General features: G+C 28.9%; 1 protein-coding gene across 7 annotated transcripts; it reads right to left on the minus strand.

Moving 5' to 3' along the window:
* Positions 1 to 1,130: 1,130 nt before the first annotated feature.
* On the minus strand, positions 1,131 to 12,049 carry LOC145959864 (uncharacterized). Of its 7 annotated transcripts, XR_014435202.1 has the most exons (11): positions 6,709 to 7,676; positions 6,427 to 6,607; positions 6,159 to 6,340; positions 5,988 to 6,077; positions 5,239 to 5,457; positions 4,965 to 5,021; positions 4,546 to 4,754; positions 3,915 to 4,074; positions 3,706 to 3,783; positions 1,601 to 2,003; positions 1,131 to 1,516 (listed from the first exon to the last, which is right to left on the minus strand). XR_014435202.1 is itself a non-coding variant. In XM_083079066.1 (10 exons), exons 4-10 carry the CDS (start codon positions 6,049 to 6,051, stop codon positions 3,170 to 3,172), a joined length of 798 nt encoding a protein of 265 aa, XP_082935192.1. In that variant the 5' UTR covers positions 6,052 to 6,077; positions 6,159 to 6,340; positions 6,427 to 6,607; positions 6,709 to 7,676; the 3' UTR covers positions 3,108 to 3,169. The 7 variants fall into 7 exon arrangements, 4 of the variants coding, with proteins under 4 accessions (XP_082935192.1, XP_082935190.1, XP_082935189.1 ...); XM_083079066.1 differs by lacking the exons at positions 1,131 to 1,516; positions 1,601 to 2,003 and adding an exon at positions 3,108 to 3,180; XM_083079064.1 differs by lacking the exons at positions 1,131 to 1,516; positions 1,601 to 2,003; positions 6,709 to 7,676 and adding exons at positions 3,156 to 3,216; positions 9,013 to 9,290.
* Positions 12,050 to 13,597: the final 1,548 nt, after the last annotated feature.

The following is a 13,597-nucleotide window of genomic DNA, read 5'->3' on the forward strand; positions in this document are numbered from 1 at the left end:
TATACTTTTTGTTGGCAGCAGTCGGAAGTACTTTTTTTTCTAAAAAACTTTTTTTATTTTCTCAGATATGATCACGAGACAAAAGAATAATTGAACCATAATATAAAAAGAGAAATTCGGTTTATAGAGAAACAGTTTTAGAAAAAATTAACAAAAAAAAATCGATCGGATGGAATTCGTTTCGAAACAGCTTTTTTTATCCTACTTGACATCTGATCTATTTATTTTGTTCGGTGAATCCCCGTACAACACGGAACATTGTTGTAACATTGCAGCAATATTGCGGCAATATTACAATGTTGCCGCAATATTGTTGTAATGTTACAACAATGTTCTACGCTGTATGGGTCGTGTTGCATTGATGGCCTTTAAATATGCAGCGAAATGTGTTGTTCCAGTGAAAAATTCGGAAGATGCGATTGTCTACTTGAACCGAATAAGTTCGGATGCGCGCGCGAGAGTCCTTTGAGATACCGACTTGTTGTACACACGCACAATATTCAACCTGATATGCATTATAATGCGGCCTCATGTATTATCAGAGAGCATAACTTAGCGTTTTACCCACGCGAATGCAGGTATATTAAGCTATCTAAGCCAAATCATTAAAACACAATAAATTATATATGGAATTAATTTGCTAATTTTTTGCTATTTTTTGCTGTAAAAAATAATTTTTTTGCTCAAACCATTAAAAAGTTACGAAGGGTTAGATAGCTTAATATGAAGCTATCTAGCCATTGTAAAAAATAGCATATGCATAAGTCAGAGAAAAAAATTAATAATACTAAAATTTTTTGCTACTATTTACTGCCCAAAATATTTTTTTTGCTCCAGTTTTTAAGAAAATACCAATAACAAAACGCGGCGCTCAAGAGTAAAGTGCATTAAAAAAATTAGTTGTTCGCATTATTATAGCATCAGAATATTCCCTGAACTATTTGCTCTCAAGATATCCAGGTCCTAAATTTTTTGCTCGCAAATATTTAAAAAATTTTTATTTTACTCATTATATTAGCTCGTTTAAATAAAACAACTTTTTCTACATTTTTTTATATCTCTGTTAGTTACGGAACTAATTGTGTGGTTAAACATTTAAACTCTAAACACATTTAATTTATTTATACATAACTTCTTTTATTTATATATATTTTTTATTAATTTTGTGTATGTGTGTGTGTGTTTTATATACACATTTACATACATGCATATAGAAATAAATATACATATGAAAAAACATAATTTTATAACTTATAAAAAATAATTGATGGTATTATTTTTTTTTGTTTAATTTGTCGAACACTTTTCTTTTTAGCGAGTCCGTCAAATTCTTCCCAATTTCCATTGGGTCGTTTACATATAGCTGTATAGTGTCCAATACCTTTGTCTATGGTGCCTACATATCTTATAATTCTGCATAATTGCCTTTTTTCGTTTTCTTTATTTATTAGGTATTTAGGTATTTCTTCTATCATATATTCTTCGGAAGTAACTATATCTATTATTACTAAATCATCTGTAACATTAAAAAAAATTATATTTGTGTTATATTGTGTTATGTTATTTTTTATTTTTATATTTTTACTTATTTTTTATTTACTTATTTTCTGAAATTCTCTGATTTTTATTTCTTGGCAGATATCACATTTGCGTTTTTGTGGAAATGCTTCTTCTATTTCATTAATATCCACATTTTCTTTTCTTAATTGTGTTTCTTTTATAAATAGCATTTCGTATTGATGGTTTATTACTTTACTACATTGCTTTTTGCAATATTCGATATATTTTATAGAGTAAAAACTGTTGTGAATTAATTTTAAAAACATTTCTTTCACATTACTTTCGCAATCAATTATTTTTTGCTCTAGTCTTTTATTGTAAGCGACGATGTTTCCATGGGTTGCTATAAGTTTCGTTCTGCTTTTATAGGCTTCATTGGTAATGCCATGTTTAAAAAGATATTTTATTATATCAAATAATTCGTTTTTTTCGATCGTAGTTACCTGTAAAAAAAATATTTTGAGAAACTTATACTTTTCTTCTGTTAAAATTATTTATCTATCATTTTCTTTATATTGTCATCGTCTGTTTCAATTACAAATAATGCTTGTATTATACTGTCAAATGGACATGAATTTAGTAAGCAATATGAAATGCCACTAAAGTACTCTCTATTTTATGTGCTGCTAAATGAATGTTTGAACAATGTTCAAATACTCCGACATCAATGGGCTGTTTATACTGCAACTTTTTGTAAAATGCGATCTTTTTGGTGTCCCAAATAGAGTGGTAATTGTTTTTTAGTGCATGATTTATTTGTGATATCTTTCAATATATTATTATCATCTTCCTCATTCTTTAGAAATTTAGTTGTCATTGTATGTGTTTCAAATACTTTTTCTTTAATATTTTCTTTATCAGTTGTCATTGTATGTGTTTCAAATGTTTCTTCTATAATATTTTCTTTATTATTATAACTAAATGTACTGCAACTACCAGTGAAATCTAACTTTGGAACTTTACATTTTCTAATAATTTTTCCTTTCCAGTTTTCTTTTTCTTGGAGATCTTGTGATTCATTTAAAGTAGTTTTATCGAATTTATATTGCTCTGTTTTGGAATTAGCATCGACTAACAACATTTCTCCAAATAAGTGTTCAATATGTCTTTGGACAAAGGTATCTACTCTTATGGTTTTATTTTTTATGTCTTTGAAAACTATATTTTTTATTTTATTAATTTCTCCTTCGCAACTTGCGGTGGACCCTCCCGTACTTCCATAACCTATTTTGGTCTTCAATATTTTTGTCCATAATGGTAATAATAATATATCTTTTTTGAAAATTTTTACGAATTGAATGTTCTGATAGGCATTTGGTTGATCGGTTTCACTTTCGGATTCTGCTTCTAATTCTTTTTCAATAATGTTAAGCCATTCTTTCCAGCTATTGAACGTCGTTTCCATAAGGTGCATTTTGTCCTCCGTAAAATCATCTGAGTAATGTTCATCTTCCATGTTCAATATAATATTTTCTATTTCGTCTTTAATTATACCTAAAGCCCAGACAGCACGGAGACATCTTATAGTAGCTCTTTATGAGTTACATAAATTTTTATGAGTTCCTCAATTTTTTTCAAAAAGAGGTGCTAAGGTACTCGGATTGTGATCTTATGCGCCACCTAAATGGACACTTTGTGAGCTGATCATAATGAATTCTTTAAGAATAGTATTATGAACTTATTATGAACTTATTCTGATCTCAAGATCGTAGAAAAGTTGGTTGTGCACATTATTGCAAATTGTAAAAATTTCGGTAATTAAGAAAATTTGTGCAATTTGTAATAGATTTTTAATGATTTTCTAAATCTTTCTCTGTAATTACCGAAATTTTTACAATTTGCAATAATGTGCACAACCAATATTTTTTCTGATTCTTATGATAAATTATAAAATTTAAAATACTAAAAATCGTTATGTTCAAACATTTAATAGAATATATTTTTACAAATATAATAGGTTTTTTATAATATATATATTATATAGGTTGAATAAGTTTTTTAGAATATATATTATATAATATACTATATAGAATATACTATAATACTAGAATATACTATAATACTAAAATATATATTAATAAAAAGAAACTTTAAAGAAACAAAAATATTAATTAATCTTTTTTACTTCATATTTAATGCGATCACCTGCATGCTGGAGCCAGAATTTTATCACAGTTTGGACCCCATTTATAGTTGCTGTTGGAGTGAACTGGATTACACTATCTGTAAATATAATAGAAATATTATTACTAATTTCAATGAAACAAATGTTTATATTGCAAGTAATTAATTTACAATATAATTAATTAAAATAATGCATAAAAATGTTTACAAGAGGGTAATATATATATTACCTATTATAGTATCAACGAATTTGGTGCTGCTTATCCCTTTTGTATTTTTTTGTCCTGACCAAGACAATTGGTAGGCCAGCTGATTGCTAAGGGAACCATATAAAATGTTTCGCGTATGTTTGGCTGGCGTATTTCCTCCAATTCGAGCAAATTTAATGCGCTGAAGAATTGAAACAGAATATTAAACAAAATTAATTTGTATTGTGTAAAATTCTGAGGCTATCCCGGCAAAAATTATTAATTTCTTTGAATTTTCATTTATTTCTTTGAAATATTTTTTATTTCTTTGAATTCTTTAGAGAAATTTCAGAGAAAAATTTTAATAAAATTTCTACAGAATGTATAACTATATAGAATTCCATAAAACTATAAAAATAAGATAAATTTCAGAAAAAAATTTTCTCATCAGGGATATCAAAATAGTACACTTTCTGGTACCAAATTCAAAATGATAGTATTTTCCTTATGTCTACGATATATAATTTCAAATAGAAATAGTATTTTCCTTATGTCTACGGTATATAATTTCAAATAGAAATTCTTTACTATGCAATAAAAATACTATACGATTTCAAACTTACTACCGCTTGCTATTGCACCGAAAGTATACCATATAAAGAAATGGCCCTACCAATTGACGTCGAGCTTGCGGCTCTTCGCTCAGCAACGCCTCCAATTCGTCAAAATCTTTTACGGTTTTCAGTGGCATTGGTGGTAGCAATGAGGTATCGTCGTTTTCAGTGATTTTTCTGCTTTGATATCCTGCATCGTTATTCATAATCTGGGCATACATTTCGCATATGATTTTATATATTTTTTCTATTTTTTCGTGATATCCTCCTGAAACATAATTTATAAATAAGATTTATTATAAATAACATTTATTAGTACATTAGTTTTATAGATAAGCAGCTTGTTGTTACATTCTTGCGATCGGAATAACTGTCCAACAGTAAGTAGAATTCCGGTAGAATCCTAACCGTACGATAAAAAGATTAGATTTTTCATTTATTTGATTGCTTTATTTGTAAATAAAATTTTAAAACTTACGACAACCACATTCTTTGGAAATTTGTGGAACCTCAGCCCTTTCTTCATTCGTTGAATCTTAAAAAATAAATTATTTAAATTCAACTATAATAGATTTCAATAATTAGTTGCAAATAACCGAAGATATTTCTCTTTCAGATATATTAGTAACATAATTAGTTTAAATATTTATTATTTGTATTTTATTTTGAAATTATCGTTTATATTAGCAACTTGCTGATAATTTTTGTTTAAAATAAAACATTATAACTGTAATATTATTTGTAATTCTCACCATTGTTGATGACATTCTTCCTTCGAATCCCAGTAATTTCTTTAACATTATTTGTTATATCTTGTAGGCACCTCTCTTTGTTTTTTCTATTGTCATTACTTCCACTGGGAATATTAAAATTGTCCTCTTTTCTATTAAGAAGTTCAGTCTCGTGATTGATTGCACAGCTCGACGAACAGGCAGTATTCGTTAATTCATTATTAGTGGAAAGATTGTTGTCTGATGTATAGAATAGAAACGAAATTAAACTATATGATAAAAATTTACTTGTTACAAACATATAAAATAAACTTCCATATGGAATATTATAAAATACCAATTGTTCATTTAAATTTAAATGCACAATTATTTATTATCCTAGAGAATATCGAACATTATTCACGAATATTAAGATACCTTCAATATAAAAAAGTATTAGACTCTAAATATAAAATTCTAAATCTAAATGTACATTTAATAAAGTAAATTTATTTTGATGCTATTTTAAATTTTAAAAATAAAAAAATTTTGTACAAAATTATTCCAAGTAAAATAGATAAAATAGATTCAACAAAGTTATTTCTTTTTTTACATTGACTTTGTACCTGCATGTTATTCATTACTAATTTATTAATAATTAGATAATTATCGATAACTTTTCAAATAACAAATACTTACAATTGCATGTAACAGTTACAGATTTCAAATAACAAATATCTAGTCATAATGCAAAAAATGTTTGGATATTTAAAAGATCAAAAAATTCTTACTTTTATCAGAATTTGATGTCGTCGGTAAATTCTTGTCGTTACTCGTTTGATACAGGCTGGGCATGGCTCTTTTTATCTTTGCAGGAATGTCTGAAAAATATTTATAATTTCAAATTATGACAAAACTAAGGGAACAAATCAGACATATAACGAGATATACATTTAATTTACGTTTTGGTTCTGGTTCATCACTGTTATCAGACAATTCATCAAAAAATATAGGCGCTTGACTAGTCTTTTCTTTGGCAATTGCGTTGTATTCGAAGGAATTGAAATTTGTTGAAAACCATCGTCATCATTTGAAGAAAGGTCCACCGAAATAATTTTAGCTTCCTTGGCTGCCGCATAAGAATCTGTTAACAAAGTTTAATTAGAAATGTAACGTACAAATGAAGCACATTTTTTAAACATACATGTAGGCTTACGTTTTTTCACTTACCAAATGGTCCAAGTGCTTATTTGTAATGTAAGACCATCCAATTATCACCGGGTTGACTACGTTTCACAATAGCAGTTGCCGTTTTAATATGTTTCGGTGGCCATCGACATGTGTTATCAGCCTCTATCCAACTACTAGGTACAACTGACGTCCAATCGTCGACCATAACAACGCGATACATCTATAAGAAAAAAATATTAATGTAATTATACAGGAAATAACGATTCAATTCAATTATTCCAGTCTTTAAAACAACTGTATTTATGCGTATAATCGACTTACAAGATATATTACATTGAATGAAGTAGCAAGATAAAGCACATGGATCCATTAAATGGAAGACCCATTGCTTTTCCTACGTTTTCTAGTTCGACTGATTGTTGATTAGACCATTCGTTCCCTATTACAATTTGTATATTACTGGATTGGCAAGGATAATTCGGAAAGTTTGCTAGACTGAGCAATGTTTTACCAACGAGAATTGGTTTATTATTTTTTTCTCCTATGAAATTAACCCACATTACATTATTATTTTTAAGATAACAATATGAATCAGCCTTTTTTAAAATTGATATCACAAAATTTTGGAGTATTAATTTGTCGTAAGAAAAAGAACATCCCATTATTAATCGTTTATTATTTTTTCGTAATAAAGTAGGCTTCTTTATTAATGTGGTGTTTATTACTGATAATTTATTAGAATTTTCCTCCACAATTCTTCGGTGGAGTTGAGCTAAAGATTTGTCACCTTTTCTCATCTGCTTTTTTATTTTTTTCAGAAAATTTTCGAAAGAAAATGCGCTAAACGAATCAATAGGTCCAAATTTAAGCACATCAGAAGGAAGATGTATTAAGTTATGAATATTAAAAATTATAGTATCTTCCCCATATAAATCTTTGCATCCATCTACGAAGTAAATCAATAATTCCTTAGCAAATACATTATTGCGAATACAATCTTCGGGATGACTTAAAATACGAAGCGCACAGTTCAAAGCATAAAAATGAATTGCATATGATTGTGGTAAATATTTATCAACTAAGGTTATTCCTAAATATGTATAATAAAAATAAGCGAAATTCTGTTGCTTTCCATCGATCCACCTCGTCTACACGTCTGGGTTTTCTCTGAAATTCTACTGGAATCCATTCTCTTAATGCAATTAAGTCACGCGATAACTCATTCATTTTTGCAGCACTCAACCTTACATTGTAATGTCCATACATCCATAAATTTATCATTTTTTTCATTACACCTTACCGCCCAAACAGGCAAGATGCATGTAGTCTAGAGGAAACTGAGTGACCATTGCTACTTCTGTTCTTAAAAAAGGCGAAAATCCAGTGTGATGATTTTCATCCAAACGCTGTTTAAAAGATTCATCAGTTCGCAGTGGTGCATCTAATTTTAAGAATAGCATTTTATAATTACGATATTCGCCTTCATCAGTGCACTTACTGCACCCATTATAGCCATTATGGCCTTTTGTAGCAGTAACAAATGACCTTGCTGGGCTATCACATATTATAGCATTGATCGAAACTGAATATTTATGATTCATGTACATGAATCCATATTTTCTTAATTGGTTATATTCATTTATAAATATGTCAAAAAATTCAGTAGAGGCAGGCTTTTTGTGTCCATGATACACCCCTATAACGAATGGTTCACCGATTTTAGGAACAATTTCTCCTAATATGGGCCAGCATTGACTCTTGGAACTTTTCGACAATGGTAATCCATCAATATTAATATTGAAGGAGATATTTGTACCACTGAACGGTGTTCCCAATACTCGAAGTTGATCTTTCAAAGAGTTTTCTAATCCATAATGGAAATAAGAACCCCATGGATGTAATGGTACTATATTAGTTTGCACTGGTGTAGATAATAATGTTCGAGCATTAAGAGGTAAGTTTAGTCCTTCTTTTAAAATAAATAGCAAATTATTGATTGCTTCTTGAGAAATATCAAAAAGAATAGCCCAATTTGCTAACTTTTCTCGTAATTTTATGTCACATTCATTTTTTTGAATATTGAATTCACATTCTGATATTGCGGATGTTACACTTGATCTAAGTTTGATTAGTTTAGGTTCGAATGATCCAAAGTCGATTGGTTCAGATTCAACAAATCTACTATTGTCATAAATATTTAATATATTACCAGCACTGTTTGATCTATCAAAACTTTCTTTTAAAACTTTTAATCTTCGATTTTTTTGGCTGCGGGACAATTCACTAAATCGTTTTTTCATGTTTTACACAAGTCTCAAATTTAGAGACCAATCCAGATTTCCCAAATTTATTATACAATCTATTGGCAAAATGAAAAAATTAATTTGTGTGAAGTGAATTGACATATTTATCTAAATTATTTATTAATTTTATATTTGTACTTCTTTATAATAAGAATTATTGTGACTGAATAATCTATTAACTTCCTTTATAAAAGCTTATGCAATTGAAACTGTATTTATTTGAACTTTAATATTATTAATAATATTATTATATTTAATATTATTATATAAATTACATAATGTTTTGCTAACCATGGATAGGAAACAATGAATATGTACTAACCTCAAAACTTGCGATTTATTGCAGTCGTGTCTCGTGTCAGAAGAACTTTTCTCTACTGCTGCGTGTCTTTTAATCGTAGTTGTAAAATTTTCTTTCCAATCAATTTATATAATTTTATAGAAAAGTTATAATGCTGCTCAATTTTATTCAGACAATCACCAGTCTTTCGTCCTGCAGGCTACGTCTTGCGGACCATTGTAGAATAGAAGTCTGATCGGTTTTAGCTGCAATGATGTAGCAAGCTCAATTAAAACGAACAGACCTTAGGCTTAATGTCGTTCTTCTAAAATTTTTTATAGATTCTTGCAGCTGAGTTAATTTTTAGTAAATTTTTAACTGAAGTTACTTATTATAAATATATATATATATATATATATATATATATATATATATATATATATATATACAGGGTGACCCATTTTAACTTAGGCAGCCAAATAACTCGAAAAATAAGCAAGATAGAGAAAAATGTTTTAGACAAAAGTTGTATGGTTTCGAGGGGGCCATAAGATGGTATCATTGGTTTGACCTTGAAGAGTCATTTGAAGGTCACGTGAAGGTCACTTCAATTTTTTTAAATGGAATACCCTATATATTTTTGTACATTCTTGTAGCTTATTTCGAGAGCTTTCCAAAACACTATAATTAAGTACCTTTCCGTTAAGTACTTTTTGAGTTATGATGCTTGAAATAATTTCTTAATTTTACATAAACCGTAAAATATCTTGTAAAATATTCATTTTTCGATTATCTTACCTTAATACTTTTACGTACAAAATAATGAGAGGAATCAATTGGTGTAAAGAAAACACATAGTTGTTTTTAAGAAAAAATATGGAATTGTTAATTGCAAATTACATATTTTTTCTTCGAAACAACTATGTGTTTTCTTTACACCAATTGATTCCTCTCATTATTTTGTACATAAAACTATTAAGGTAAGGTAATCGAAAAATGAATATTTTACAAGATATTTTACGGTTTATGTAAAATTAAGAAATTATTTCAAGCCTCATAACTCAAAAAGTACTTAACGAAAATGTACTTAATTATAGTGTTTTGGAAAGCTCTCGAGATGAGCTACAAGAATGTACAAAAATATATAGGATGTTCCATTTAAAAAAATTGAAGTGACCTTCACGTGACCTTCAAATGACTCTTCAAGGTCAAACCAATGATACCATCTTATGGCCCCCTCGAAACCATACAACTTTTGTCTAAAACATTTTTCTCTATCTTGCTTATTTTTCGAGTTATTTGGCTGCCTAAGTTAAAATGGGTCACCCTGTATATACAGGGTGAGCCATTTTAATTAACGCACGCAATTATTTCGGAAACAAAGCATTTTAGAGAAAAATGTTTCAGACAAAAGTTTTATGGTTTCGAGGGGGCCATAAGATGGTATCATTGGTTTGACCTTGAAGAGTTATTTGAAGGTCACATGAAGGTCACCTTCAATTTCTTAAATGGAACCTACTATTTGTCATTGCATATTCTTGTAGCTTATCTCGAGAGCTTTCCAAAACACTATAATTAAGTACCTTTTCGTTAAGTACTTTTTGAGTTATGAGGCTTGAAATAATTTCTTAATTTTACATAAACCGTAAAATATCTTGTAAAATATTCATTTTTCGATTATCTTACCTTAATACTTTTACGTACAAAATAATGAGAGGAATCAACTGGTGTAAAGAAAACACATAGTTGTTTTGAAGAAAAAATATATAATTTGCAATTAACAATTCCATATTTTTTCTTAAAAACAACTATGTGTTTTCTTTACACCAATTGATTCCTCTCATTATTTTGTACATAAAAGTATTAAGATAAGATAATCGAAAAATGAATATTTTACAAGATATTTTACGGTTTATGTAAAATTAAGAAATTATTTCAAGCCTCATAACTCAAAAAGTACTTAACGAAAAGGTACTTAATTATAGTGTTTTGGAAAGCTCTCGAGATAAGCTACAAGAATATGCAATGACAAATTGTAGGTTCCATTTAAGAAATTGAAGGTGACCTTCATGTGACCTTCAAATAACTCTTCAAGGTCAAACCAATGATACCATCTTATGGCCCCCTCGAAACCATAAAACTTTTGTCTGAAACATTTTTCTCTAAAATGCTTTGTTTCCGAAATAATTGCGTGCGTTAATTAAAATGGCTCACCCTGTATATATATATATATATATGTATATGTATATGTATATATATTTTTTACCGAGAAAGGAACATAATTATATTTATTCCACCCTTATATATTTATATTAAATAATTATTATTAAATACTTTAATATATCTACTATATATATATATATATATATATATATATATATATATATATATGTATATGGATTACGCATATATTCGATCATGAAAATTTCTGATATCAAAATGACATTTTTCTGATCACTGTATGAATGTTATACAGGATCATATATGAGAACTCATAATGAGCTGCTTATGATTTAGTGTTCAAGAGCTTAGAAAAGTAACATTTTTAGATCTCATTTTGAATTCATTTAATGCAAATCATAAAGAGGTCAAAAATATGAACTCTTTATGAACATATTATGAAAAGTCTGCTGTCTGGGAAGTTATATAATATACATGTATTATATATTATATTATAATACTAATAATAAAATATAATATTAATATTCGAGAATTATTTAGATTGTGTTACGCTTACCTGTGATGATGGATTTTAAATATTGTTCTCTTTTTTTAAATCGATTGATTTCTGTCTCATATTGTGATAACGTTAATATCGCTTTGATTATTTTTCTCGCCTCCATTTCGTCTTTGCAGTTGCAGAGAGCATCAATACACGAAGCAAAAAATGTTTTTAATATTTTTGTGGAGCTTTTTAATAAATGAGTATATTTTTTTATGAAGTGTGCTCGATCAATGCGTATATAACAGCGAGGAATATTATTTCTACATTTATTAGCATAATCGTAGATATTGTAACATCCATCGAATGTTCTCGCTGCCGCATGAAGAAGTGCGAAAGAGTAATCTACACATATCTGGTTAGGTAACGGAATTTTTAGTGATAACCATTCATTGAGCTAATGTTGTACGCTTGTGACCGAGTGATACTCTGTTATCATTTGAGCAATAGGAAACTGTCCCTCTTCGACATTTATAACAATTAAGTATAATAATATATAGGCAGTTCTTTTGTTATCACATATCATTATTTCTTTAAATCGTGCTCCAGTCGCATCAATAAAAATTTCTAAATTGTTCTTATATTTGGAATACAGTTTTTTGTAAATCTGAACTTGCAAATTTACGCAATAATGGATATAAAAAGGGTCTAACCCTATATTTCCAATGCAATTGCTATATTTTGTCATATTTTTCATGATGACAAGTGCTTGTATCGGATTTGAATGTAGATAATTAATGCGAACTTCTTCGTTTTGTGCAACATGTAATACATTACTGGATCTAATTAAGCGACATTTTGGATCCCCAGGTTGCATTAAATCTGCAGCTTGTGTTGTTCGATGAGTGTAAACATTTGTTTTTTCGAAGTCTTTGATCATCTTTTTTCGAGTTTCTCCTCGTAAATATAATGGACCGCATTTTTTAGTTTTTTTGCCTTTATTAAAATTACATAATAATATGACATTTGTGTTACAGTCTCTTAATTCAAATTTTACATTAATGGTGCTACCACACCGACAGTATCCTAATTTAAAAACAAATAATATATAATATATAATAACAAATAATATATAATATATATAAAGTTGCACCCTACCGTAGGCACTCCTACCGGGGGGGTGGGTGCAGGAGGGTGCAACTTTCCACGCGAAGCGAGGGGAACGGGGTGGGTGTGGGAAGGGGGGCCGAAGGCCCCCCTTGCACCCCTCCCGCGCGCGCGCGTGTATGTGTGTGTGCCATCGGTATGACAGATATCCTAACTTAAATAGTAGTGAACTTTAATCGTGAATATTTCGGTTCGCGGTGCAGAGCGACGCTTTTTTTTGATAGATTCTTTAATTTTATGCAAAAACGTTATGCAATACTGACATCGCTCGGGCAATGTCGGCTCTGCACACCTTGCGGACTTCGCCCGTATCATATATATATATATATATATATATCAAAAAAAATTGAAATGGATTTGGGAATAAAAAGAAATAAAGGACTCAAGATATTTATAATAAAAGTAATAATTATTAAGATTCATCATTAAGAAGAATATAGAAGTATTTCCAAATATATTTACCATTAAGGTATCCTCCATCTATGTTTTGCGGTATGTAATAATTAATATAATTTATTGCACAGGATTGCAACCGTCTTGTTATCCAAAATAACATTGCAAAAAATTCTTGGTAAAAACCTGATCTAAATCTTAAATTCTTTTTGTAACTTACTTTTTTATTTAAATTACGGCCGATTCTCTTGTGTAAACGGTTTTCGATTATTGTATCAAATTCTTGTTTCGAAACAGAAATCTCGAAAGTATCAGTTTCGTCGTCCGTTATTAAACTTTCTGATATATCCTTCGATGACTCTAAACTAGCTGATGACTCTAAATTAGCTGATGACTCTAATGTCG

This window comes from Camponotus vicinus, unplaced genomic scaffold (genome assembly GCF_025532165.1).
Source record: "Camponotus vicinus isolate PSW18456_S1 unplaced genomic scaffold, iyCamVici1.0 SCAF_1, whole genome shotgun sequence".
In the NCBI taxonomy this organism is placed as follows: domain Eukaryota; kingdom Metazoa; phylum Arthropoda; class Insecta; order Hymenoptera; family Formicidae; genus Camponotus; species Camponotus vicinus.

Bases quoted from the DNA above. Each gene is read 5' to 3' on its own strand.
- LOC145959864 (XM_083079064.1), bottom strand. From the start codon at position 6,051: ATGCCCAGCCTGTATCAAACGAGTAACGACAAGAATTTACCGACGACA. The intron at 5,458-5,987 runs GTAAGAATTTTT...TCTATACATCAG, and splicing joins GACATCAAATTCTGATAAAA to ACAACAATCTTTCCACTAAT. The intron at 3,217-3,705 runs GTGATCGCATTA...CTATTCTTAAAG, and splicing joins ATTCTGGCTCCAGCATGCAG to AATTCATTATGATCAGCTCA.